Genomic DNA, 27,686 nt, shown 5'->3' on the forward strand with positions numbered 1-27,686 from the left:
TTTCAGGCTGAGTGCTGTGTCTTCCAGCAGAGCACCCAGCCATTCTCTACATGAAGTTTGAGCCGGTCCTCTTCAGCAACTTCCCACCTCTTGCTCTTGGGTGCAGTTTGCAGCCTGGTATTAGGGTATATGTATAGGGTTGCAGAGGGGAAGACGTTGGCTCTAAATGCAGTGATAGAGAAAAGACAACTTGAGGACTAATAGAGACGTAGTGTTCATAGGTATAGTCATGACACTCTTAATACAAAGTATTACATAGCCCTGTTTTATATTAGGATGTTGCTTTTGTCTGGATGAGTGGACCATATGTCTGGATTTTGCATCCACATTGTTCGTTGCTAATGCTGACGATATCTCTGAGACTCGGGTTGCCTGGACCCTGGTATAGATCGCTTCAGTCTTCATTCTGTCAAGATGATGATTCTGTCATCTACCTCTCAATATTCACATCAGGAACTTCTGACATAAGAGCTCCTCTGCGGCCTGGGGACATTATATGTATGTATGACCAAGAGGAGCAGTCTCTTAAGAGGAATCGCTTTCTCCCAAATAAATGTCAAGTCTCCTGAGGAACGCTGGCAGGGGAAGGATTTAAGAAATCAAGGGAAGCGCAAGTCACTATGGAGTTGTTTCTTCATTATTCTCAATTTTTATCTTTTCACCCGAGGTATATACAGTATTCATAATATTTCTCAGGAACATCTTCAGACGGTTTTAAGAAAAAAATGGCTCTGGGACAAGGTTTCAAGACTTATCTGTTGAGATGGGGGGCTTCCAAAAGAGGTCTTTTTGCCTTACAGTTAATGACTCTTGCTATTTCATGTTAAGTCTTTTCTTTAGGATTTTTGTCACTTGTGTTACTTCTCGATTTCTTGGCTTCCATGAGGTACTGCTATTGAGTTCTAGGAGATCTGTTCAGCTAAGAATCGTGCTGGAGCATACTTGAGATATTCAAAAGTTGTCTGGACATGGTCCTGGGCGCGTGCCTCTGTGTGTCCCTGCTTGAGCAGGGGGATTGGACAAGATGACCTCCAAAAGTCTCTTCCAATCTCGGTCATTCTGTAATACTGTGGTATCTTTTAGAAATTCTTTCAAATCTGTAGTAATTTTCTTCCACCTTCACCTTTTAATAGAGTTTTCCTTTTTGTTGACCTTGGATCTGCAGAGGAACAGAACAGTTTGATTAATTTTGTGACTCTGTGCAGACTTTTATTTAGTTAAGGTTGTTATTTTCTTATGTTGGGAAGATAAGCATCTGATACTTTTTTCAAAATTGCATGCATCCCTTGGCTATCATTATAGATGTCAGGCATGCTTTATTTTTCTGTTTGTTTATGAATATCTCTTGCCTCTATTGTCTCTGTCATAGGGGGCTCTTTAGATACTGTTATCTCAAGCTGTGGACCATCATGTTGGATAGAGGAATTTCTGTGAAGCTGCTTGAGTGGAATGAATGCATACAATTAGAGCAAGTGAGAGAGGTGAGATCTTCAGCCTTTTCAAAGCGTGACTTTCTCAGATCTGCAAAGCTTTTACTTAATAGTTCCATACATGTACTGTAGATTACTGTGCCATTCAGAGACTGTTCAAGCAAGATGAGTCTTGATAAGATGGTTTTTGAGACACCTTTCATGTGAACTATATAGTTTACTCAGTGAATTGTATTGCTAGAAGAGCTAGGAGTATGAATGCTGACATATCTGTTGAAGGAGAGAGGAAAAGCCATTTACATGTAACTATATATGGCTGCTGTGTCTTGAAGAACCTTTGTATTCAAAATTCCTTCCCTTCTTCTGCCTTGAGGTTTTTTTTTTTTTTTTTTTTTTTTTTTTTTAATAAGCTAGAGACAAGCTGCTAGGAATTAAGGATAAGATATGGCCCATTTATGATATGAGCATTTCTAGTCACTGCTTTAAGGAGGTTGTGGAGAGGAGGGAGCTGGCCTCTTCTCCCTAGTGACAGGGGACAGGACAAGAGGGAATGGCCTGAAGCTCCGTCAGGGGAGGTTCAGGTTGGATATCAGAAAAAAATTCTTCACAGTAAGAGTCATTGGGCACTGGAACAGGCTGCCCAGGGAGGTGGTCGAGTCGCCTTCCCTGGAGGTGTTTAAGGAACGGGTGGATGAAGTGCTTAGGGACATGGTTTAGGGAGTGTTAGGAATGGTTGGACTCGATGATCCAATGAGTCCTTTCCAACCTTGTGATTCTGTGATTCTGTGATTCAGCCATCGCTATATTGCTTGCATACTTGAGTGACTGCAACAGCCACATTGTTGAGCTGTAATTTTTCCAGTAATGTAGGCTGTAAATTTTTGTTCCCTGAGCCTTTTGTGAAAAGATATCATTTCTGTCTGTATCTATAGGAACAAGGCTTTGCTTTCAATTGTTTTTGTTTTCTCAGTGTCAGTCATTGTAGGGAAGCTAGGATGCACATCTTTAAGTGGGACAAAATGCAGTAGGTTAAGCCAGACCCTATCAAAAATTTAGCAAATGTGATTAATAAGTAAATGTTTGGTCAGGGCAGTACAACACAAACTACAGATTAGAACCAAAACCTATAAAATTTTGTCAGTATTGCAATAAAATATTGCAGGTTAAATACTTAGGGAATATTGAAACATGCTTGCTATGTTGTTTTTTTTTTTTTTTTGTTCTCCCTTCAGGTTTGTTTAAAATGTGGTTTAAGCAAATAAATTTAGGTGCAAGGCAAATTCACACTGTTGTGGATCTTTTATTTCAGTGTCTGTATTGTCTTTCTGGCTTCCAAACGTTTAGGCTGTGAGTTTTTTCTTAATTACATTAAGTATTTCTTTTCCTGTGTCCTTGATTGTGTAGAGTGATATCATATACATGCAACTAAGCACTTTATCTGTATGACTTCTGTGTATTTTCTGTAGGCTGTGCAATATTTTGAAGATCATGACCAAGTATGGAGGACATCTAATTAGTGTTAGAGGCCATTAGCATCTAATGGCATCTAATTAGCATGTGCTGCGCTTTTTTTCTGTTTCATGTATTGGGTTGAGTTTGTTAAAAGCTGAGCACATCGTTGTGAGGAAATAGAGATGGGTACTAGATCTGGAGATGATAGAAATAACTATCTTGCATAATTCAATGCATTAGGGAATAAACAAGCTGCCTACTACTTTATAATCTGTATTATATTTTACTTCAGCAGTAAATTCTGCTGTTTGAAAAGTGGAAATCCTCTGGAGAGAAGGATGCCAAATACAGTCATGGTTAGAAACAATACCATTGACAGTCAGTTACGCTAAGTCTAAATGGATGTTTTGTTTAGTAGCATAGATTTTATTTATCATCTTATAGCTAGTGTTTTTGTCAGAAAAGATTCAGCCTTTGATCACGACTAAGACATTAACAAAGATGTATTGTTTATTTGCTTCTTGGAGATAAGCCTGAGGATTTTCCTTCCCCTCTGTAACTAGTTTCTCTGCTTTATCAGTAAAGCTTATTTTGTATGGCTAATTACATGGCAGTTCAGGTTGATTTAAGAATACAAATGTTATTGCAGAAATAGAAGAGATTTAGACCATTATTATTTTTACTGTTCACTTAATCTCCAGCTCTATGTTCTTCTTTTTTTGCTGTGGTAAGTTCAAATAAGCAGGCTTGAAAAGGTTAGTTAGCCACTGGGGATAGTAAAAATGAAGTGGAAGCTACATAGTTTGTACTTCTTAGAATGTTAAAAATGTGGGTGTTTTAAATTGGTTGGAGAAAGAGAAAACAACAAAAACTGGCGAGTCTGTTTGTATCTTGTTACCTTAGGGTGTGAACAAGATGGCTTTTAAATTAGTACATTTCAATGTGAGAAATCTAGAAGATGTGCAGGGAAAAAAAAAAGGTGGTTCTTAGCTTCAGTTCTCTGTTTGATGGGAGTCAAAAAGTAATTCAGGTTATTGTGTTCTGTAGCCACTGTGTGACCTACCCAGCGGCAATCAGCCCCTCCCTCTTCTTTTTTAAAGCTAATTTGCCCGTGTTTAGCTTACTCAGTGTCATCTGGACTCAGTAAAAAGCAAGTGACCTGCATTGAATTAGTGTAATTGTAATACAAACAGAACATCTCATAGTTTTGGTCTTATACAGGAAAAGAGAAAGTTGGAGAGATTTTTCAGTTTGATAAATAAAACTGAAGATAAGGGGAGCCAACTTTGGCTCACAGTTCATTTTACCTTTCCATGTCTTTTAAAAAATAATGACTGGCTTTTGAATTTTCTATGTATGTTTTTCTCTTTGGAACATTTCCCTTTTGGTAGAAACTTCCTTAGGATATATGTCATGCCAGTTATTAAATCATGACCAGTCATTACCAATTCCAGTTTCATGAGACACAGTGCTGTTTCAGAAACATAATTTCTTTTAGATCGACCTAGACTGTCCAGAATTGGTAAATTGTTTTACCCCTGCCATTCAGTAGGATTACTTTTGAATGCCATTATGTAGTTTGTTTTTTTTCCTTTCTGTTTGAGAGGAATGGTTACACCTACCAAGGTAACGGAGTGCCATGAAGAACTGATGTATCAGTTCCAGTGGTATACTTGTATTTTAACTCGGATCTTGTAGTTATATTATTTGGTTTAGTTTAAAAGGGGTTTCATTTTGTAAAATGTAAGACTCTTATATCGTTTTTTAAGTAATACCATGCCTTGATTATACTTCTCTTTTCATCTGGTCATTCAAATGTCCAGATTGTTCTTTGTGATGCCTTTCACAGGTTTTGTCTGCATCATGGCCTGTGAAGTAGGAAGGGAGATAGATTTGCTCTAGCAACTACATTTCCTTGCAGGAAAGGAAGTAGACAACTTTGCGCTAAACTAGCAATGAAACTCAGGGGCTGCAGTGTAAATAATATTTTTGTGGCGCTGTTAGGGGGAATAATGTAGATACTAGCTAGGTGATGATGATAACACTGTTCTTGTAGCTGGAAAAGCTGGGCCATTTAGTCTTGTATTCTCTTGGTACCCTGGGTTTCAGTGGGACAGAAGCAGGACATGTTTTCCTTTGCTTGGAAGTAGACAGAGCTTTAAGATGTAAGAAATTAATACTCAGTTACTCTTTCATGGACTAGAAAATTTTCCATAATAAACATTTCCATTATTTCAGTGAGATGTAGGAATTCAGTACTTGGAATGTTGCAATCTGTCAATTTAATTTTAGTTCTTGTGTTGAACACTGTAGGTGAATGGGTGTTTTTCCCTTGTGCTGGTGGTTGGCTTTTGCTGTCACCTGTTTATCTATTGCCATTGTAAATGGTGAAGTAGGCAGCAGCAAATGTTGCAAGCATTGTTACTTTGTGTTTCGCTTTCCTTCTGTTAAACGTGGTCATTCTGTTTCTGTACCTACACCGATGAACTATCATAATCCTCTTTTTTTTAATTACTGCAGTCGCCTTTGGGCATCTCATTGAGCTGTCAGCAACTGTAGGCTTTTAAATTCACAGCATGCAGATTATTTTTCTAGCAAGATTGTGTTCCAACTATGACGTGACTAATTTCCCTCCTTTTGTGCTACCTGTAACATTTTTAGGTGTTGACTCCTAACTATAAGTCTTTACACAATCACTGAAAATCAGAGGCAGAGGAGATGTTGTAGGGAGAGAGTGTGGCCTGTGAAGGATGCAAATGGAGTTTTGAGGAAAGATTTTCATTGCTTTTCATTTAATATTTGTTTAATGCGCCCTTCCAATGAATTTTCAGGTTAGACCTTGGGAAAACACTTCTGGTCCTGTGTGGTTTATGTGAATGTGGCGCAAATGGGGACGTGGTGGGGGTGGAAAAGATCTTTGAAATGCATGCCCAAATTTTCACTGTACAATTTAAAACTGTGTTTGTCTATAATTTTTGGTAGAATACAGTGACAAATTCTGGGAACTTCTCAGGTAGTTTGTTGGAAACTTTCCTACTCTGTAACCTGAATATTCTTTGAAATTTGAACTCGTTGGCTCTTCTTCTGTTCTTTGTAGACTTGGAGAAAAAAAAATATTTTCTCCCCCTTTGAAGCGTCACTTAACATGTTGGAGACTGTTACCATATTGTGCACTGTAGTCACCTCCTCTTTAGACTAAGCAATCCTAATTAATTCAATCTTGTCTTGCAGAGTATGTTTTTCAGATATTTAAGCATTATAGTTGTTCATTTTTAACCCAGCTTCAGGTGATTCACGTCTCTGAAAGTGCATTGCCTAAAACTGAAGGCTGTGCTGCTACTGGAGGTCTAGCATACCCTGAATAAAAAAGAGCTACTGCATATTTCTTGGACGCCTTCTGTCATTACTGCTGTGTGTGGTTATGGCAGAAGTTTCACATTTACTGTCCGGTGAGTTTGCTACAGCTTTTTCTCACAAATATAAGTTACTCACTCCTTCACTCTTTTATTAGTAAATATAATTGGAAATGCAGTTTTTCCACTTTGTGTCTTGGTGAATGTTAATATATTTCTGGATGTAATCACTGCCTGGTTTTCTCAAACTGCAGAAAATACTGTGGGAAGAAGAGAAAAACTTTTATTATTAAAGTAAGCCATATTCTTGGGGTGTAAGTAGATTTTTTAGTCTGGGTAACTGAATCGGAACCTTGTAGGCATTATATCTATGGAGTTTCAGGATAGTATTGCATCAGAATTAAAAGAAACTATGGAGAGAGAGGATTAAATTAATCAAAAGAGTATTGCCTGGATTCAGTCATGTAATGTGCGCTTTCAGAACTATTTCCTTGTTTTGCAACTGATAAGAAACCAGTTGTTCAAGTTCAGTGCTGGAAAAAAGAAAAAGTTGTTCCAGTTCAAGACCTTTCTCTTATGTTCTAGATCTCTTGGATTCTGTGAAAGTGGGATTTAAGTGGTATCAGGATGCTTCTGTATGAGAGAGGTGCCAACATTCATGAAGACACCTTTTCTCTCTTTTGATTCCTGGACACCTGTGTAGCTGGGAAATATGCTTTAGTCAGTGAGTTGCCTGGCACTTGCTCAAGATCTGCCAGAATGTATGATCTGGTGTGAGTGGCTCTTAAATGTTGGTGAAGGTCCTTGAGGTTTATAGTAGAACATGTAGTTAGCTAGAGGTCTGCAGTGGTGCTGGCCCCATGTCTCTGTTATGGTGATATCCTTACAAAGAGCAGGTGTTGCCCATCACTACCAAAATTAAATGTCTTCGTATACAACTATATTTGAAAATACCTTCTTTTCCAAGTCTGCATTAAGTAAAATTCGGTTTATAAGGTTAAACCACTACATCAGATACTACTTTCAGTCTTGATAATAGAATCATAGGGTGGTTTGGGTTGGAAGGGACCTTACAGATCATCCAGTTCCAACCCCCGTGTCATAGGCAGAAGCACCTTCCACTAGGTCAGGTTGCTCAAAGTCTCATCCAGCCTGGCCTTGAACACCTCCAGGGACGGGGAATCCACAGCTTCCCTGGTCAACCTGTTCCTGTGCCTCACCACCCTCACAGTAAAAAAATTCGTCCTAATATCTAATCTAAATCGTCCCTATTTCAGCTTAAAACCATTTCCCCTCATCCTATCGGTGCACTCCCTGGTCTGGTAAAGAACCCCCTCCCCAGGTTCCTTATATGCCCCCTTTAAGTACAGGAAGGCTGCTATAACGTCTCCCTGGAACCTTCTCTTCTCTAGGCTAAACAAGCCCAACTCTCTCATCCTGCCCTCATATGGGAGGTGCTCCAGTGCTCCGATCGTCTTTTTCTGCCTCCTACCCCAAAGAAATAACTGAAAAAAATTCCAACCGAGTCAAAGAACAGTTAAAAAACCTTTGTGAAATTGCAGATATTTCTGTGCTTTATTTTTCATTTCTACAGATTTTTCGAAAGCTATTTGTTGCCCTTCTTTAAAGGCTTGCTATTGAAGCTGGAGGGAAGAATTTTGAGAATCAGTTTGCTGACTCTTCTGTTGTAACTTCGCTGATGTCAGTGAGTTTGTGCAGGTGAAACGAGAATTGAATGTTACATCTCTAAACAAAAAGGAAATGGGAGGACAATGTTTGGTTGAATAGCAGCATCCAAGACTATTTTGTGCTGCAGAATTGGGTTCAGGAAATGGAAATAGCCGTACTGAATTGGATTGAAAAACTCAAATTATTCCATTTTAAAACAGAAGATGAAAAGTTGGGACAAGGTAATAGCTGAAAAACCTACAGGCAAAAGTCACGAAGAGTTCCTCAAATCACAGGGAGCTATTTAAATATGTTAGAAGAAAGCTTGGAGAAATATTGATAGGTCTGTTGGACTTGCGTGGAGAGGAAGAAGAAATAAGCAAGCAAAAGAAGGTAGATAAACAAAGATAAACAAGGTTGTTCCTTTACATACAACTCATTTGTTGATTTGCTTCCACATCTCTTTGGTACAAGTGATGATTCACAGGAGGTCAAGAAACTTTCAAAAATTAAAACAAAAATGGTGACTAAATTGGTGAGTTAACTGGCAGTAGGACAGTGTGCTGAGATGATATTTCTGGGGAAAAGATTGGTGGCAATAAATATTTTTATTACTCATCTGAAAATTTGATAATGAACAGACATATGTAGATAATGTGTTCCTTTTAGATGAGTTAGCAGAGTGAACTTGCTCTTTGTCTTGCTGGTTGGATAACAGCCAGTGTAATAAATGCTACCTTTAAAATGTACTAGTGCAGAATTGTCTCAGAGTATGCTACAACTTAAATGGGATTGGATTTAATAGTCAGTAGTATAATTGAGCTTGTTTAAAACCAGTAAGGAACCTTAAACTGAATGAACTTGTAGTCTTAGAATGCTGACTTCTTCAGGCTGTTGTCTCACAACAAATTATTTGTCGTCTTCTTTTAGAATTTAAAGCAGTTTTTTTAAAAGAGCTATAGGAATTGGAAGGGGTCCATAAGGATCATCAAGTCAAGCTTCCACCTTGAGTAGAAGGAGTAAGTTGAGTGGTGAACCTAAAGGCACGGCTCTGTTGTGTGATGGTGCTAACTAGGCAAGGGTTGATTCTTTTAAGTAGACTTACAATTGCACTTACGATTGCAAAATGTTTGAGATTGGTATCTTTACATTCTTGACCGATTGTAATGCTGTCAAAATGTTATGATCTTACTAGCAATAATAAATATATAGGTCAATATAAATGGTTTATCTTCCAGTAACCCATCTTTGCTGTTAATCATGTGATTATCCTTTCCATTATGTATCTTTTCTCAGCGTTTATTACTTTATTACTTTACATCTTAAGTGCATCATACTTTGCTTTGAACAGCAAAGGTCATCATTCCAGAGAGAAGCTTGTGACGGTGAATGGTTATTAAACCACTGGGAACAGGTTTTTTTGTTTGTTTTGTTTTTTTTATTTAGTGTTTTTTATTTAGTGTATTTAGTATTTTTTTTAATTTAATGGGCTTTTTTATTATTTTTTTCCTCCTGTTCTGGTGTTGTTTTTTTTTTTTAAATGCTTCCAGTGTTAATATGTGGTATGTCTGTCACTTTATCCTAAGATAATTTGTGTGTCATTTTTACTGACTGTAGTGTTGTGTATGTGTTTTAATCAGTGGCCGTTAGTAAGGACTATTGAGCTGAGCACAATAGAATTGCACATTAAATGTCACGTATATTTCCCTTAATTAAGATTAAAAATTCTGTATCGATTATTGTTTGTCCAGAAGTTATCTGGACTAAATCTCCATTTATCCCTTCTTGCTATTAGGCCGGTGTTGATAATTCTAGCTGCAGTTCTTTGAGACCTTGTGAAGCAGGTGTGGGTGTAACAGCATGGCATTATCGCTCTGTTGGTGGGATGAACAATCACTCCTGTCAGTGAAGAAAATGCTTTTTTGATTGGACAATGATAGGAATCTTTATGGTTTTGCTTAGTGTTGGAAATACAATTTTATTCCTAGGAGTAGGTGTTTTTTAATAGTGGCTACTATCAATTTTTCAAATTTTATGAAAGAGGAAACTGTTTCCTTTCTGGTTTGATGATCCAGCTTTCAAAGTAATGTAATTGTATGTTTATTGGGGTGGTTTTCTTTGTTTGGTTTGATTTGCTGCTGTTTTTGGGGGGTTGGGGATTTTTTTTGTTTGTTTTTGGGGTTTGTTTTTTTTCCAGATGGCATTTCCAAAAACCACTTTTCTTTTGATAATTTGTTGAAGTCATATGAAAAATAAGTATGTGAATGCTTTTCACCCTTAGTTGGTAGCGGCTTCTTCATTCTTTTAGCTTAAACCAAAAATGTGTTTTAGCTGAGATACGGGAGAAGCAGTTGTCCATTTGGCTGGATCAGTCTGGAATATTTGTTCAATGAACATACGTTCAGTAAACACTTTTTATCACACAGAGTTTCAAAAAAGTATTAGTGGTAAATTAAGAGGATGAAATTTATTTTAAGACTATTGCATTTCTATTTCTTGAAGTCAGGGTAGATTGTTCAGCTTTTCCTGTGCAGAATTGGAGTGAATGCTCTGTTTTGTGTGTTCCTTCAAGCTTCTTCTCTGTTAGAATATGCAAGGTATGAGACAGGCAGTGAAAATGAAGAAACTAGCATTGCATGGCCATTGGATACAGTTTTGATTTGAGTGGTTCCTTCTTGATCTCTTTAGTTCATGTTGCTCTAGTCACCGAGATTGGTAGAGAGCAGCACGTACCCTCCCGGAGATGAAAGATGTAATTGGTTAAGTAATTGGTGCATGACTGAGAAGCCACGTTTTTCTTTCCAAAAAGAAAAGAGTAAAAATTGGTACTAGCTGCTTCAATAGAAGTTACATTTCTTTCAGAAATGAAATGGAACTTGGGGGACATTGATCAGGTATCTGATGGATGTCTGATGGAACCAGACCCATTTGTTACGCTGCACAAAACGTGTGAGCGCATTAGAAAATCTTTATGTACATCTGTTTACAGCCTGGAAGAGGAAGCTGGTCATTTTTAGGATGCCTTAAACTTATAGTTCTGATTTTTTAAATTTTTTTTTTTAAAAGAACAACCTATGGAGTCACAACCTGGCTGTGGATGTCTTGTATCCTGACCTTCTTTATGAAAAAGTTTCTCTCTGTAGTTTCAAGCAATGGAGCTTAACAGCATGAAAATTATAAAATTGCCACAATAAAAAAGTCTTTGCTGCCTCTTTCAGTAGCATTCACGATATGTGGCCAATACTAACAGTAAAAGTTATATTTTTTGCTTCCTGCTATTGATTACAAGTAATTTGTTTAAACAAAGCAATAGAGATAAGTCATTTGAGGATTTTATAGCTCAAAGACGTAGTACCTCTACCAAACTACTCTTGATCATTTAATGTGTTCATGGGTGGTGTGAAATACAGCTGCGTAATCCTGACTGACAGGAAGAATGAGCTGCAAGGATTTTCTGATTAGGAAATTCCAAGTGTGATATATGAGGGTTTCATTTTTCTTTTGGAGTTTCCTAATTCATCATCATCGCCGTAATGACATTTTCATGCCAATGAAATTGTCCATAAAAGAACCTTCATGAAAAAAATGTTTTCAGCCTGGATTTCATTTAAAATGGTAGGCCCTTTAATAAAATGAAAGTCTTCTGCTGACTTACGCTGTTCTGCTCTCATGACCTGGTCCTCAGTCTGGTATTCAGCTAAACTCTACTTTCTGGTTATTGGGCAGGTAAGTGCTTCCAGGCAACAGTTATGGTAGAAACTGTGTTACATTGTCTAGTGCTCAATTCAGAAGTGGCCACTGAGAGCTGCCCTGGAGGATGCATCTTCCCCCTGCCTTTTTGTCATGTATACACTGGGATCTTCCTTGGATTCTGGTTTCACTGCAGGGTGTAGGACTTGCCTCAGAGGAGGGTATGTAAGATGATTCCAAGTAGAGTTGGGCTTGAGATTCAGAGGTGAAAGGGCCAGTCCAAGACAAGTTTGGAATGGACTCTTACAAGCAGGTGAAAACCACCAGTTTTGCTACTGTGGTGCTGCAGGCCTGTGAGAGAGGTGTTTCTTTTTTGTTTGTTTGTTTGTTTTTTTCTAAGGGTGTTTGAATGGTTAAAACTGAAGACCGAATCACACAATATAACAGCTTGCCTGTGTATTTGATGTGTTACTTGACTAAGACTTGCCAGTCTGTTTCAGATATGTAGGGAAATATGGAAGGTGGCGTTGAAGGTGGGAGAGAAGAATTGGCCCCAGCTCTTTCATAGTATGGCAGAGCCTGACCCCACTGAACAATTTCCTCCCTGTGTTTCCTGCAATTGTTACTGCCACTTCAGCCCCTGTAAGGAGGCCATGGTTGCTTCTGGACAATGCTAGCTGGTGCTGCTTTGGGTTGGGTTTTTTTTTTGAAGCAAGAGCTACCTAATGCTGGCTGTATGAACATTGCCTACTGTGAACGCTCAACTAATACCAGTAGCTGTGGTAAGCTTATAGATAAAATGATAAATGGAGTGGAAGCAAAAACCAGGGACTAGAAAAACAAGATGAAAGAAGCATGAAAAAAAAAGAAGTTTCTTAGGTTTCCTGCTTCCCTTGGCACCCATGGAACAGAACGACTGAGACAGCTTAGTTTTGTTTTAAAATAGGATAGCGCTCTTTTAGGGTAGAATTGACGTGTTTGACAAGAAATGGAAGCAAAAATGAGGAATAAATTCCTGTCAGATAAGGGTTTTGTTTTTATTCCTGGAGATTTGGGACTAGCTTTACAATTCTCCAGTGATTGCTTTGCAAGCTTCTTGGAAGGTAACAAGTAGTTGGAAGCTAAATCATTGACTGTTTTGAAAGAGAGGGAGCTTAACTTCTGTGCAGAGAAATGTGCATGCCAAAATGAGGAAGCAGAGGAGGAAGACAGCATTTGAAAACCAGCATTTCAGACTGGTTAATGAAAAGAGGTGCTGAGCTGAAAGGAAGAGGTACATGCTAGCAAGTGCATGGCATTATTGAACAAGTTGGATTAAACATTTGGAATAAGTAGTTTCTATATGTTTTCTTGTATTACAGAAATGCATCTGAAACTGTTTTTTTCAGCTAACACAGCTCACATCACATACCAAGATTTACAAAAGCCTACAGTTTAAGCGTTAAATAAATATATATTTCTGAAGTAGGTATTTTCAACAAACTTACAAAGCATAAATGCAGATTTAGGGCTCTCACTACCTCTTGAATATCTCCTTTTGTAACTTTTATTGCCTGCCATAAAAGAATGATTCATGAATTCCCTCTTTCTTCTCATTGTCCTTTGTGAATTATAAAGAAGTAGCTTCTTTGCTGTGGTTCTTAACTGCTGTGTAGTTGATGAAAATAATTGGCAAAGGCAAATATTTTTCCCAGAACACTGGAGCTGAGTAGGACTCTGAAACTAAGCTTTGCTTACCTGCGGAGAGACAGGTCCATGTTATCAAACAGGAGGTACATGTTTTGACACCACATCAACAGAAGTTACTGGTCTTCTGTTACAGCCTGTGTTTTCAATAGCTACTGCAGAGCTAGCTGTTACGAGTAGCTAAAGATAAGATTAAAAGTCATCAGTTCAAAGTTCAGAAGAGATCATTACTTTCAAGGACAGAAACAGCTGAGTTTGTTAGCCACTGCTTTATACCAGAAGCACTTCACTTGTACTGACAATGAATCTTGTATCGCAAGTGAAGTAGGTAAGGCCAATTACAGGGTAATAAAGTGCCATGTTTACTATCTGAGTTCATATACTAGTTTGGCACAGCTGCCCACTGAAAATATAAAGCTATTGTAGCAGAAATATTTATTAAACAAAATGCTCAAATCTCTTCTTGTAATTTTGTATTAGGCAAATTATTAAATGAGTTTTGTTAATGTTTAAGTATTTGAATTAAAGCAAACTATTCAATACTGAAATAATTTGTCATTAAAATTATAACAAGCTGCTTTTACGTGATTTCTGCTTTTCTTCAGTTTATGTGAAGAATTTTAGAACAAGCGTTTGAACAAGTTAAACCAACTTTCAAGGCTGGTCAGACTTCTTTAAGGAGTTATGAACAAAGTCTCAGGAAGGTCCCTCTCCTTTCTTCTCACGTTTCAAACACAGGCTGAAGTCTCTAGTGCCTCTACTGTGTTGAGATTGTACATAATCTCTCATTTCAGTTTTTTCCCCTTTTCTGAGTGCATGTTTTTGCCTATGCTTGTAGAAAATCGAAAACCTAATATGCACTTTCACTTTGGAAACTGTGGTTGAATTAAGCCTGGTTCTAGGACAAAGTAACAGTTTATTATTTCTGTCAGCAGACGTAATTCTGAATAGTGTGTTGCTGTTGTGTAAATCTTAAGCAATGATACTGCATTCACTTGACAGAATCCATACTGAAGTTCAAAATTTCCAGTTATTTTATGGCAGTTTCTCGGAATTGTACTGCTCTTTTTTGCCCTACAGGTATAAATCTATAACTAGAGGAAAACCTGGAAAAATCATTAAGAAAATGACACAATATATATAATCTTAAGTGGGACAAGTTTTTTTTAATATAGTAGGAATCTTTTCCTAAGTGAAAAATCTGTCTGCGGATGGTTATTGACAGTGTGAAATTTCTTTTATATAAGTAAAATGCTACTTCTTCAATTTCAAGTAAATTCTCATTGCTAGTAGACAAGTTACTTTTGATTACTTTATTTTTGTCATCTTTTAGTGGTCCTAGGTCTGTTAGCTTACAATTTTAAAACTTATTAGGAAAAGCAAGTTTTAAACCTACAAGAATTATGAATGCAAAAGGAAATAGTAATCCTAACAAATTTCCTAAGCAATTTTTCTATGAAACTAAATGCAGTTAAGAGAGGAGGAGGTGAACTTGGCTTTTCACAGCAACATTATGTGTCTGTTTAAACAAGCAGTGCCAGTATTTCTACTAAGAATTTCTGAAAGAACAAAATCGTCTCTCAAGACTGATAAACAGCAAAAGATAAAATAATGAGTCACGTGCTCACTGGGGTGCAGTTTAATAGAGAAAATTTAATGGAAAGTAGCTACATCAGTAGCAGATGGATTTCCTCAATCTCAATTGGAGTGAAAATCCTAACTTAAAATTTTGATTTGAGACTCTTTGTCTGATAAGAAAGGTGGATAAAGCAATTTATTTACTTGGCTTTAGTGCTGTGGTGATGTGTTTTGTTTAAACTTGCTATTGTTGTTTGATTTTTATCTAGGCTATTTTTATGATCCCTACAAATCCCCCTCCGACCTTCCGGAAGCCAGAGCTCTGGTCTGATGAATTCACAGATTTTGTGAAGAAATGCTTAGTGAAAAATCCTGAACAAAGAGCTACAGCAACACAGCTGCTACAGGTCAGTATTTAACTTACTGAGTAAATGCAAGTTGTGGTTGTTTGTTTTGGGGTTTTTTTTTATTTTAACCTTTTGTCTCAAACTAGAACTGTTGTGAAAAATTCTAAAGGCATATCTTATTTTAACTCTTAGTGTGCCTTATTTCTTTTCCATTTCATGGTCTTTTCTCTGTCAGCTCTTGTATCTCTACACATATTTTATTTCTCATTTGCTGCTTCTAAATGTAATTACTATTTATATAGTTTAGGACTGGTTCTTACTATTAAAATTGGATCCTTGCTTTGTGGTTAGAGGCCTTTGACAGATCTCAGGCTTTAGGCAAGTGTTAAGTAAAGGCATTGAGCCCAGGTTACCCCTCAGTGTAGACCACCCGTGGAGCATATTTAATCTGCCCTTCTGATCATGTCAAATTAAGCAGATGGCTTGCTATGTGTCTGATGCCGATGGACAGCGTAAGGAGTTTGTTGTTGGGCTCAGTTATACCATGTCGGCACTTAAATTCAAGCCAAAGTGAGCAGTGTGGACATACGAAGCCAGGGCAGCGTTTGCTCTGGTTTTGTTTGTTTGCTACCTGAGCTGCTAGTAACTGCAGGAACTTAATAGTTGCATCTTTTTAGTACTGAGGTAGAAATAAAACTGAGAGATTTCAAGGAACTACAAAAAAAATCAAACAGGAGGGACTGATCTATCAAGAAAGATATGTCTATGTGAAATGGACGTAATTTTACAGGGGTCATACATTGTAGTGCATGGGCAGATGGAAAACACAAAGAAAGTTTTCTCCTCTGGCCTCATGTTTGTGTTATCCACTGCTGTCAGGGCTGTTATAATAAGCCTTAGAGTAGCTAAGGGAAAACAAAGAACAAAAGTAGTGAAAGAGAGGGGAGTGAGGGGAAGACTTCTGGAAAAATTATAACAAGTTCCATGATGGTTGAAATGGAATTGAAAATTTCCTATAAATAAGCTTGCTGTTGTAACGAGAGAGAAGTGAAAAATTTTTCTAGATCCTTTGCTTCTTTTACTTAAGTGATTATTAATTAATAAAGATTTTGGAAGCATGATTTAGTTTCTTTTACACTTTTCACTGCTATCAGTAAATATACTTAATTTTCTTTGTTCATCTGTCTACATAAGAATCTGTTCTTCTGAAATTTTATCTGTAAGACAATCATACTAGATTTACTCTGTCTTCACCTAGCAATAGCCTCTTCTAAATTTTAAATGCCAGTGAACTCCACTACAAGGACAACATAAAAATTTTGCAAGTAGCATCCAGTAACAGATCATCACATTCATAAGTAGTGTTATGAATATTTTATTTTCCATGCTGTGAGAACACCAAAATGTAGACTGCAAGGAGAGTGAAAATGGAAAGTTACAGACTTTCGTATGGTGTATGAATCAATATCTGAGATCTTAACCATCTGAATTTGGTATGGTTAGCTGAAGACTGGCAGCTGGATAGAAGGGACTTGCATTAATATGTGCAAGCTGTGTGTTTGTGTAGCTTTAGTGTTACCTCTTTCTTACTGGCCAGAAAAACCCAATACTCTGTCCAGCACAAGTAAGTGTTGCTTTTTCCCGTAGCTGGCATTTGGAGCATGTGTGGTGGAGCTAGAAGTGCTGGTGGGTGGTGCGAGTGGGAACGGAAGTACTGCTTGTGGGGAAAGATCATGGAGAAAGTAGGAGAGTAACTGAATTGATATGTCAAGGGAGTTAATAATGAGCTCGTTCCACATTTCAGCAACTTAGATCAAGAAGTGTTTTATGACATATAAAGTACAAGTTTGTTCAAGTAGGCAGCCATACCTGCTCTGCTTACAGCCGCTGATTTATGCTGTCGATTTGTTAAGATTAATTAAATTCTGTAACTGAATATCTGAAAAGGTTTGTTTTTTCTATGTCAGGTGATCACTACTGTATTTATTTACTACTTACTGCAGATTCCTTTGGACAGTTACATCCTTAACTATAGAACAGTTGTTATGCGATTATATTTCCCAGGGCTTGCTATTGCTAGAAATAGTTAAAGTAAAATCTCAGTTATGAAGCAGCTAAAAGATATCATATGTAGTGTTACTGTAGATTTTAATTTTTGTGTAATATAAAATACTATTTATCACTGACATCTGTGATGTTGAATAATACTTGTAATTACATCCGGAGTGTATATAACGATGTTATATAATTTAATGACTTTTTTCCCTAGCATACATTTATTAAGAATGCCAAGCCAGTTTCAATTTTAAGGGACCTGATCACTGAGGCTATGGAAATAAAGGCAAAGCGACACGAGGAACAGCAGAGAGAACTAGAAGAGGAGGAAGAAAATTCGGTGTGTACCTTTTTGTCCTATACCTATCCATAATTTATAAAAAAGTTGCTGGTTTTCTCCTATTTCTGTACTTGTACTCAAATACTTTTTCTTTACTAGGTTTCTACCTGTTTTTTGGCCTGTGAGGGCTGAATATTGCACTCTTATTTATGATGAGTAATGCTATTGTGATCACACTGTATGAGCCAGCTTTCACCACCATTACATGAGATGTCCTAGTGAAGTTTTTCTAGAAGGTGGGAAAAGAAACCCTGCAAGACAAACCAAACCAAAACTGTTAAGCTTCCACTTTTGCAAATGGGCTTCTAGACAAGTGGTTTAGTTGTCAGCCATTTTGTTTATGTAGAGTCTTATACACAGAATAGTCACTTATGAAGCAGATTAAGTACTGATTTTGATATGGTTTGAATCAAGTTTGCACCTATAATGTGAAAAAAGTGACAGTATTTCATTCTTCACATGATACTGTCAGCATATGTTTGAGAAGAGAAGCAGGTACTGTGATAAATGGGATGCATTTAGAATTGTTTGACAACATTAGGAATAAGTCCTGGCATTATTACTCCCCCTACATGATTTATTTTAGGGCAGTCTGGTGCAATGCACCAGTATTTCATACTTCAAAGAAGTGTATTGCCACACAAACAGTGAGAACCAAGGTCATTCAGGAATAACGCACAAAGAAGATGGAGACCGGCATGTTAGTAGAAATCTTACAGCTTTTAGCAAACGGGAAAGAGCAGTGCAATAATGCAGCCTGCCCTGTCCTAAATTGTAGAGTCCTCATTACATGTTACAGAGTGTAAGGTGATGATCTATATATGGGAATACTTTTCAAGCAGGATCAGTGGAGTGTTTTGTATCCCAGCAGACAGTATGGTCTTGTGTTTGCTGAATGTTTTTATGTTCTAGGAGTATTGATAGCTTGTGTTTATAAAGGTGGTTTACTCTGGATTGTATTTGTTTAGTCAGTAATAAAACGGGCAGAGAAGGCTGGGATTATTGTTTTCCACTTAAGGAAATGTTGCCTATGTGGACATGTATGACTTGACATGCAGAGTTGATGTTTGTGCCTTGAAATATTGAATCATTGATCTTGAGAGAGATTGATTTGTTACCAACATAAAACTCTAATGTCTTTAATAGTGTGCTCTTCTCGTACTATTGCCTTCAGAACTGTAGTCCTCAAATACTTCCATTGTTGATATGTTTTGCCTTAACTCAGAAGTATTTATGACATCTAATTACTTAGTCTGAGGTTGACATGGGGAATCAGATTGCCAGGCAGGGGTGACGCAGTCTGTGCCAACTCAGTAAGTGGTGTACACCTTCTCTCTCCCACTGCTGGGTGGAAGGGCATAACACAAGTTTGGTCCACCTCAACTGAAGAAGCATTAGCAACTCCTCATGTTTCTCAAATAGGTACCATAGTCAGAATGTAACACTGCACTCCTCCCTCCATTATTCAGTGTTTAGTATAAGGGAACCTCAAATCCAGGGTTGGGGCAGGAATTTTTTATTTGTGTTTCCATTGCAGTAGGTGGGACTTTGGCCATGTACTTTTGTGGTGCATTCAGGGAACAGGTTATGATTTAAAAAGATAGTGAGACTGCTTGTCACAAAGTGTAAAAGATAGGTGCCTCAAATCTGAAAATAACAGAAGTATCTTTGGTTAGCAGCGCTGAGTGAGCACAATCATAGAATGGTTGAGGTTGGAAGGCTCCCCAGGAGGTCATCTGGTCTAACTGCTCTACTCAAGCAGAGTCACACGGAGCTAGTTGCCTAGGACCATGTCCAGACAGATTTTGAATAACTCCAAGGAGGGAAATTCCACAACCTCCCTGGGCAGCTTGTGCCAATGCTCAGTCACCCTTACAGTAAAAAAGTGTTTCCTGATGTTCAGAAGGAACCTCCTGTGTTTCAGTGTGTGTCCATTACCTTTGGTCCTTTCACTGGGCACCACCCAAAAAAGCCTGGCTCCGTCTTCTTTGCACCTTTTGTTTAGATATCTGAACACATTGATAAAGTTCCCCGTAAACTTTCTCTTCAACAGGCTGAACAGCCCCAGCTCTCTCAGCCTTTCATAGAATCATAGAATCACTAGGTTGGAAGAGACCTCTTAGATCATTGCATCCAACCATTCCTATCTGCCACTAAACCATGTCCTTTAGTACCTCATCTACCTGTCTTTTAAACACCTCCAGGGATGGTGACTCCACCCCTTCCCTGGGCAGCCTGTTCCAGTGCCTGATGACCCTTTCTGGCAAAAATTTTTTCCTGATGTCCAGTCTGAACCTCCCCTGGTGCAGCTTGAGGCCATTCCCGCTTGTCCTATCATCTGTCACTTGTGAGAAGAGGTCAGCACCCTCCTCTTTACAACCTCCTTTCAGGTACTTGTAGAGAGCCATGAGGTCTCTCCTCAGCCTCTCCTTTTCAACGCTCAACAAGCTCAGTTCCCTCAGCCATTCCTCGTAAGACTTGTTCTCCAACCCCTTCATCAGCTTTGTTGCTCTTCCCTGGATGTTGAGCTCTAGAGCCTCAACATCCTTCCTCCTCATAGGAGAGATGCTCCAGTCCCTTAATCATCTTTATAGCCCTTTGCTGGACTCTCTCCAGTATGCCCATGTCTCTCCTGTACTGGAGAGCCTAGAAGTAGACCTAGTGCTTCAGGTGTGGCCTCACCAGCCCTGAGTAGCGGGGAAGGATCACCTCTTGATCCGCTGGCAATACTCCTGCTGATGCTGCCTGGGACACCATAGCCGCCTTTACTGCAGGTTGCATTGCTCTTAAAAATAAGTGCAGTTGTAGTCTATGGAAATGCTAAGTCTGTCATTTTTCACTTATACAAATGGAATTTTAGGGACTGAAATCTTATCACCAGTGTATGAGCATCAAGAAACCCAGAACGGAAGTCAGCCTCCACTTGAGAGAAATTGCCTTTATATTTAAGATAGAAGGTCAGAGTGGATGACAGAGAAGCACAGGCAGAGGAGATACAAGATCAGTCAGTGTGGAAAGCTTGGTATTAGCATTCCTTGCTCACTTTTTCAGGATCGTGATGTACAGGAATTCTGAAGGACAAAGACAATCTTGTAGGGGACTGAAGGCAGCCCTGATGGTAGGAGACCTAAGAGAAGAATAAAGCGATCTGAAAATTTAGCAGGCGAGTAGTGGAAAAGGCCAGTTTGAGGCAGAGCTGGCAGCTTAGTACAGAATGAAGGTGGTAGAATACGAGGAGGCCATGAATGGGGGCTGGTGAATGAGACTAGTCAGGTCAAAAAAGGAAGGTAGTAAAAAAAATAAAAAGTAGAGTATGATTTCGGCATAATGAAAGACAGAAGGGGAGAAGTTGGAAAATGAACCTTCTTAGTTTTATTGCCTCGAGTGGAGCAGTCACTAAATGAGACTTTAGGATGACAAATAGGCAAGAATAATGAGAGTCTGGATGGAAACTTCAGTGATAAGGACATTTTGCAAAGAAGAGTATGTTTGTCAGGGCAAGCACTTTGTACTGCTCTACTCATAAAAGGCCTCAGAATTATGTGGAAAAAAGTGAACATGCACGATGTGCTATGTAGTAACCTTGGAGATTATTATTGAAGTTCTTTTTAGGTATAATTATGTCATCCTTAGTAATTTCATGTCGTGTACTCCTTTCTAGTTTTCTGTAGTGATGCTCACTTAGAGGCTATAATTAATTAATTAAAATTCATCAATAACACCAAATCATATTTGCAGGGAATGTTAAGAGAGATGGATCCTGAATATTGAGTGCATCACATATTGCATTTGGACATAATTACATAAGCCCTTGTGGTTGTATTTTTGAGCTAAGTAGTTTACTTCCTCAGCCAGATAAGCTGACTGCCTCTATGGGTCTATTTTAATGCAAAGCAAACTTCGTAAAGCATGGACCTGAAGTGACAAAAAGCTGAACACAAAGCACAAAAAACATTAATGCAAACTACCCTTTTAATATTCCAGAGCATAAGACAAGAGTAAGAGTTCAGGCATGTTGCTGAGGGGTGGTAATTACTTGTGCTACACACGCTAACTGCTTAATGAGTGGTTCTAACTTTTTTTTGAGGGGAAAGCACAGAAAGGTTAATCCTTACAACCTTATGTCTGTTTTGTTTGCTGTAAGTGAGGTCCAGTAGTAGACAAGGCTACACAAATAGCCTGTAGTCAAATCCGTTGTGGGCTATGGTAAGTCAGACTGTCTTATATACGCTACAGACCTGTGTGTGCGTTTGAAGTTACAGTAATTTGAAGGATGTGTTTGTAATACTGTGATTGAGAGTTGAACTGTAGTCTTCCAGCAAAGTCCAGCTTTGCTCATGGCAGAGAACATGGATGTTTTTTAAAAAATATTTTATATCGTTCTTGTGATCACCAGTAATGTGAGGAAATCGATCTCTTTGAGCTTGGGGGAAGTTCCAAATGTAGATAAAGATCACATGCAAAGATAAGATGATATGGGACTTGGAAGTGGAACAAAGAAAAGGGGAAGTACTAGCTGGTGCTGCTGGCAAAGCGGGAAGTGGCTCTTGTCAGTGTGATAATTTCAGATTTTTTGTCCTGATCATGGGTAGATAAATCTCATTACTCCTGGAGATTATTCTGGAGGTGTTGCACCATTTTTACGTTTTAGTTCTATCAGTTTTATTGAATGAAGACTAAAAGCCACCATGTGATTACTTCTGCAACAATATCTTGTAATGGACAAGAGGATGTTGAGGCATTTTTTCTGTAAGATTTATATTGAATAGTTAAACTTTGTAAGAAATTTGTTGTTAGAAAATGATTTACTAAAACCAGATTTTTGTTCCTACTTTTAAAAAATATTTTTGCTTGTTTTTTTATGTTGTTGAGATGTTTTTTAATTTTTTAAAATCATAAAACCATATGAAAACATCATATCTGTGATGAGGTTTGTAATTAGGATGAAATTTTTACTTTTGTTTAGACTGTTACTGTGGTATTTGGTAGTAAGCATGAATTATGCTATCAGTAAATATATGCCCTTAATAATTTTATATTGCTTGGTAAGGCTTGAGTGAAAAAAATTTAGGAATACCTAGTTTTAATAGAAGAAGTGAGGATACAAGTGAGTGAAATGAACAGTACTGATGGTGAGGTGAGGAGGAGGGATTTCCTTGTTGCCAAATACAGTTTGTCAAAACTCCATGTTTGGTAGTGACCTACGAATAGCTTTCCTGTTGTCCCAGTGCAGCACTAACTGAAACTATTCTATGAACTAATCTTGTTCTGAACTGCTTTTAATAATTGTTAAGTTGTAACACAGACTTCCCATGTCTTGCAACTGAGTTTCAATGCTATACCTCATTGTAAGAAATTCCAGAATCATTTGAGAGATGACACCAGCATCTTCTCCAGCTGCAGTCACTAAGGATTCTGATCACTTAGAAGCTGATCTTCTAACTGGAAAAGCAGCCAAACTAGGAAACAGCAGGACAAACTGTTATAATGATTTTTTTTAATTGGAGAAATTTTCTGTATCAGGTTTTATGACTTTATGTTATTCCTATATTGCAAGCTAGAAGACAACTGAGCAACATTTAAGTGTGATAGAGGCTTGAATTACTACAGACTGTTGTTTTTCAAGTAGGCAGAGATTGATCAGTGGACCCACAAGTTTATTAAAGGAAACCAGGATAAAAACCAAGAAGAATAAAGTGAAAGCATTGAATATTTGTGTTTGTCTTTTTTAAAGAATCCTAAACAAATGACAACCCTGCCTAAGCCTCCGACTTCAATTTGAAATAATACTTAATTTCAAAATAAGATGAAAGAATGTTGTTTGTTTAATTTGGAACTTGCTTGGGGAACTGCCAGGAGAACAATACACCATTTATTTTTTACCCTTCTAACTGTTTATTCTTTCTCTTTTGAAAAGGAAAAACAGATAATGAGAGTGCCATTTTGGTACACTCTAGTGGGTGAAGTCAGCAGTCCAGCATTCAAGTATAAAGATAAGGAACTTGCACATTCCTCCCTCTTATGTACCAGTTTCCACAGAACACCAAAGAAATATGGGGCTGTTTGTGTGTAGTTTGCATGACTGCGTGAACTTCCAGTTCAAAAGGTGATACAGGTTGTAATAAGCCGACATGCAGTGGTGGCAGCAGCTCTAGAAGGTGAGAATAACACTCAGCTGTGTTACCTTGTGTAGTAGCGGTGACAGCAAGTCGTGTGTATATTTCTACATATTTTAATGTTTTCAGAATGTATATGGAATTGGAGCCACTGTTCAACTGGAAAGTAATAGCCACCTAGCACATACATTTTGGAAAATAATACATCGAAAGTAGTTTTTTTCCCACTGATATCACTGAAGTCCTAACTGTAAAAGCGTGAAGGCAGACTGAAGCCTGGAGAGATGCATATTTAATAATAGCTAAAACCAAGACCAAATATTGATGTTAGTGTTAAGTTACTTGAGTCTATCAATGTTAAGTCTTTCATGGACAGTGAATTGAGCCCATATATTACTTAAAAAGGAATGGTTTCAGTGAACCTTTTGAGGGCTTGAACTTATTCGTCTAACCCCCCCCAAATTTTCTATGTTAAAGCATGGGCCAGTTGTGCTTATTACTCACTGATACGTGTTTTGGGACTCCTCAAGAAGAGCGGTGTAAGATCCTTTATGATGTTGTTTTGTTAGGAAACCAGATTTAACTGTAACAGTTAACATTTGAATAGATTTTTATAGTTGTCATTCCCTCATAAAGCCATGTTTTGTACTGGCATGGACACTCAGGTTATAAGTGACTTACGTAACAGAAAGTAGAATCGAGAAGAGTAGCTGGAGAATTAATCAGGTGCAAAGGTTTCACAGTTGTATACTTCGTTTTCAGGATTGATTCAGGTTCCTTCAAGTTAAGAAGAGTCACATCCCTAAAATTGATTCTTAAGTTTCATTTTTATGATTTCTTGTGAATATTACATAGTATGGTAAGTTGCCAGTTGTAATGTAAATAATTTTTGCTGTTCAAAGCTTCGTATTATACAGCTGTAAGTAAATGACCAGGTTGAATATGATCTTCATGTCTGTATCCTTCCAGAGATATTTAATATCATGATAAACAGTGAGCTCTGAATTGATTTTATGCCTGTTAGGAGAGCTGCTTGCATGATGAGAATGCCTTTTGACAAACTGACATGTTTTGATAGGTGCTGAGGTAATTGTACAGATTTTTTTAATTAAGCAAAAAATTGCAAGTGGTGTATTCTACAGAAGGTTAATCCCAATATCAGAGTTTAAATGTTAGTTTAGGCATTACTAAACATAGCCAATCTCTTCTCTTGTGCATTTTTTGCACTGTGATGTGAATCGGATGCTGAAACTGGGCAGTTGTATTATGGGAATGTAAAGTAACTCGTTGCCTGGCAGCTTGCAGGAAACATGTCTAAATATTTATTTCTGTGGGTCTTTAAAGGAATGAGCTTACAAGCAGCTCTTCCTGTATGTTTTCTTTAACATTTTAATGTCTCTATTATGAGAGGAATGCTTAATTATTTTAGAGTATTCAAACAAGGAATTACTACTTCAGTACTCTATTTTTTTTTCCTTAGGCATTCAGTGGTTGACAGCTATCAACAACTTGGCCAACCATCAGTAATCGATTTTTCCTATGTATAGGCTTATTTATTCGTTCGTACAAAAGTTACTTTGGTTAATTGTACCTGAATTATGAGAAGCTGATGTCTGTCTTTTGAGACCATAAGAAATAATTGCTATAATTATTCCACTATATTTCTACACTATTTTTAGAGTAATTTTAAAGGGACTAGTGAATCATTTGGGATATTCTGTGTTTTATATCTGGTACGCTAGGCTGTATTTTTCTGAACTTTCTCTTATAGTTACTTTCATGCATCTTTCATGTGTTTGTATGTAGATATATCTGTGTATCTCACTCTATGTATGTAACTTTGCATGAAAAAGTCTTAGAACTTTGTATTTTCATAGTATTTTTCCTTTAAGCCAGAGGATACTTGACATATGCTCTAATTAAATTTGATTGCAGTCCTTTAGGAGTCCTGAAGTTAGAAATATGTAAAGATGACTTTGTCAAGTGAGATATAGCTCACCAAGGGGCATAAATAGCTTTTTTAAGAGCATATTGTTAAAATCCCCAGCGATTTAGAGCCAGTAACTGATTACTGGAAGAGTAAACATAGGGAGGTAATTGTGAGCAGCGTTATTGTTGCTAGGTATATCAGTTAGAAGGAGGTGGAAAACGAGCTTAGCTGCTGTTTCATGACATATGCCTTTTGAATTTAGTGGGATTTGGGTGTGTGCTGAAAGCTGTGTCTTCCAGTGTTTTGGTGATGGGTCTCACCTTAAATAAGTACTTGGTGTGGGATGTGCTCAGGTTATTTTTGGGCTTTGTACGAGTTAGGAATTTTCACAAAATCCTTGTTCTTGACCAAACTATATTATGTGTTTATGTAGCTACTACAGTGCTTTTACAAAAAGATAGCTGTGACTACAGCCGCGTTTTTCAAAGGTGATGATGAGGTGTTAATAGTAAATGAAATTATTTTACAGGATACTAAATTTTGCCAGCATGTAAATCTTCCTTTAATGTCCTGCAGCTCAGTTAGCTGTCTTTGGTGCCCTCTAGCGTTCTTTTCACCGACACAAACCATAGTTAAAAGATTTTAAAGGCAAGCTGCCATATTTGCTTCTCTTGTTTAGGTTTTTTTCTTTATCGGTCTTCATCCCTTTTTCTCCTATGAATGTTAAATATGTACAGAAAAATCTGTGAATCTTTATCACCTCTGGTCATTTGCTTCTATTATAATGTAGCTCAGGTAATGTAGATTGATGAAATCTTTTCAGAGAATACTTATTGTGTGATGAGATCTTTAATGTTACAAGCATATTGTGAAGTCTGGTGTATTGTTTCTGCTGAATTAATTTTGAATTTGCTGTCCTGATGACCAAGTGTCTCTGAATGCTTTTTTATGCTTCAAGGGTCAGTTTTGTTAATCTTCTCACTTATTACTACTACAAAGTAGAACAGCAGACAGTTTAATTCCTCAGTTAGTTGGTTTTATTCCTTGATTTTGGATTTGTTTTCATAAACAATATGAGAACATGACACTTCAGCTTCAATTCCTCATTTTTTTTTTCTGGTTAAAATTGAGATTGTGTTTGTTTTCATTTAATCAGTGAGTTTACCTTTTCTAGCAGCAGATCAGAAGTTCTACATCAATATTTGTGAACTGTAAAGCATTAGTCAGAGTTTGTACTCAGAAATCACTTTAATCTCTCCTGTAAATGTGCACTTACATAACTTGGATCCACTGGCTGTTGTTATAAAGTTACTTTTTCAGATGCAGTATAGTCTACTGCTGTATTAGCTAAGTCTCATATTTGTGAGAAATACTGGAACGATAGTTCTGAAAACAGTCTGGCGTAACTGACAAAATGAATTATTTTGGGGCATGCACAGGCCCCCCAAAAGTTTTGTATTGTTCTCTCTCAGTACATCATTCCAAATCCAGGGAAAACACTGTTGACCAAAATTATCACGTACTTCCCTTTTTGGGACAACTGTTCTGTTAGTACCAAAGTGGGTTTCTGTGATCCTTAATCTTCTGGCTACTAGGAGACAACAGTTCTTTTTGCCTAGAGACAATAGTAAGATAAAGGCTTTTGACACTCTTAGACTGGAAAATCATTTGGAACAAAATCAGATGATTTATTTGACTGAAGAAATAAAAAATCAATATTTTCAGTGAAGTAGGAAGTATGAAGATGGTCATTTAGGTCTCCATTTCATACTTATTACGTTATTTGCCATCACTTTTTTTCACTAACTTAAAAAATAAAACATTTTCCTGAAGCTTAAAAGTTTTTTTCGTATCTGATTTTGATTTTAAGATTAGGGCGATATACACTGCAAGTGGATATTAATATTAGTCAAGCAAACCTGCAAATCCAGTGTAACTGTGCCTGGAACTTTGAGATTTTGCCTGCCTGTGTGTTAGAGACTCCACATTTGTAGTGTGTAATAGGAGGAATAGCAGCATGTTGTGAGTCAGTTTGCACTGT

The 27,686-nt window shown here is 37.5% G+C and overlaps 1 protein-coding gene across 2 annotated transcripts in view; it reads left to right on the plus strand.

Moving 5' to 3' along the window:
* Nucleotides 1-27,686, plus strand: part of STK3 (serine/threonine kinase 3) — a 126,979-nt gene that overhangs the window by 45,702 nt on the left and 53,591 nt on the right. For both annotated transcript variants that reach the window (XM_054058566.1, XM_054058565.1), the window contains exons 7-8: nt 15,127-15,264; nt 17,474-17,599. In XM_054058566.1, the coding sequence (XP_053914541.1) occupies nt 15,127-15,264; nt 17,474-17,599 (264 nt within the window). The remainder of the gene's footprint in view (nt 1-15,126; nt 15,265-17,473; nt 17,600-27,686) is intronic.

This window comes from Cuculus canorus, chromosome 2, assembly GCF_017976375.1.
Source record: "Cuculus canorus isolate bCucCan1 chromosome 2, bCucCan1.pri, whole genome shotgun sequence".
In the NCBI taxonomy this organism is placed as follows: domain Eukaryota; kingdom Metazoa; phylum Chordata; class Aves; order Cuculiformes; family Cuculidae; genus Cuculus; species Cuculus canorus.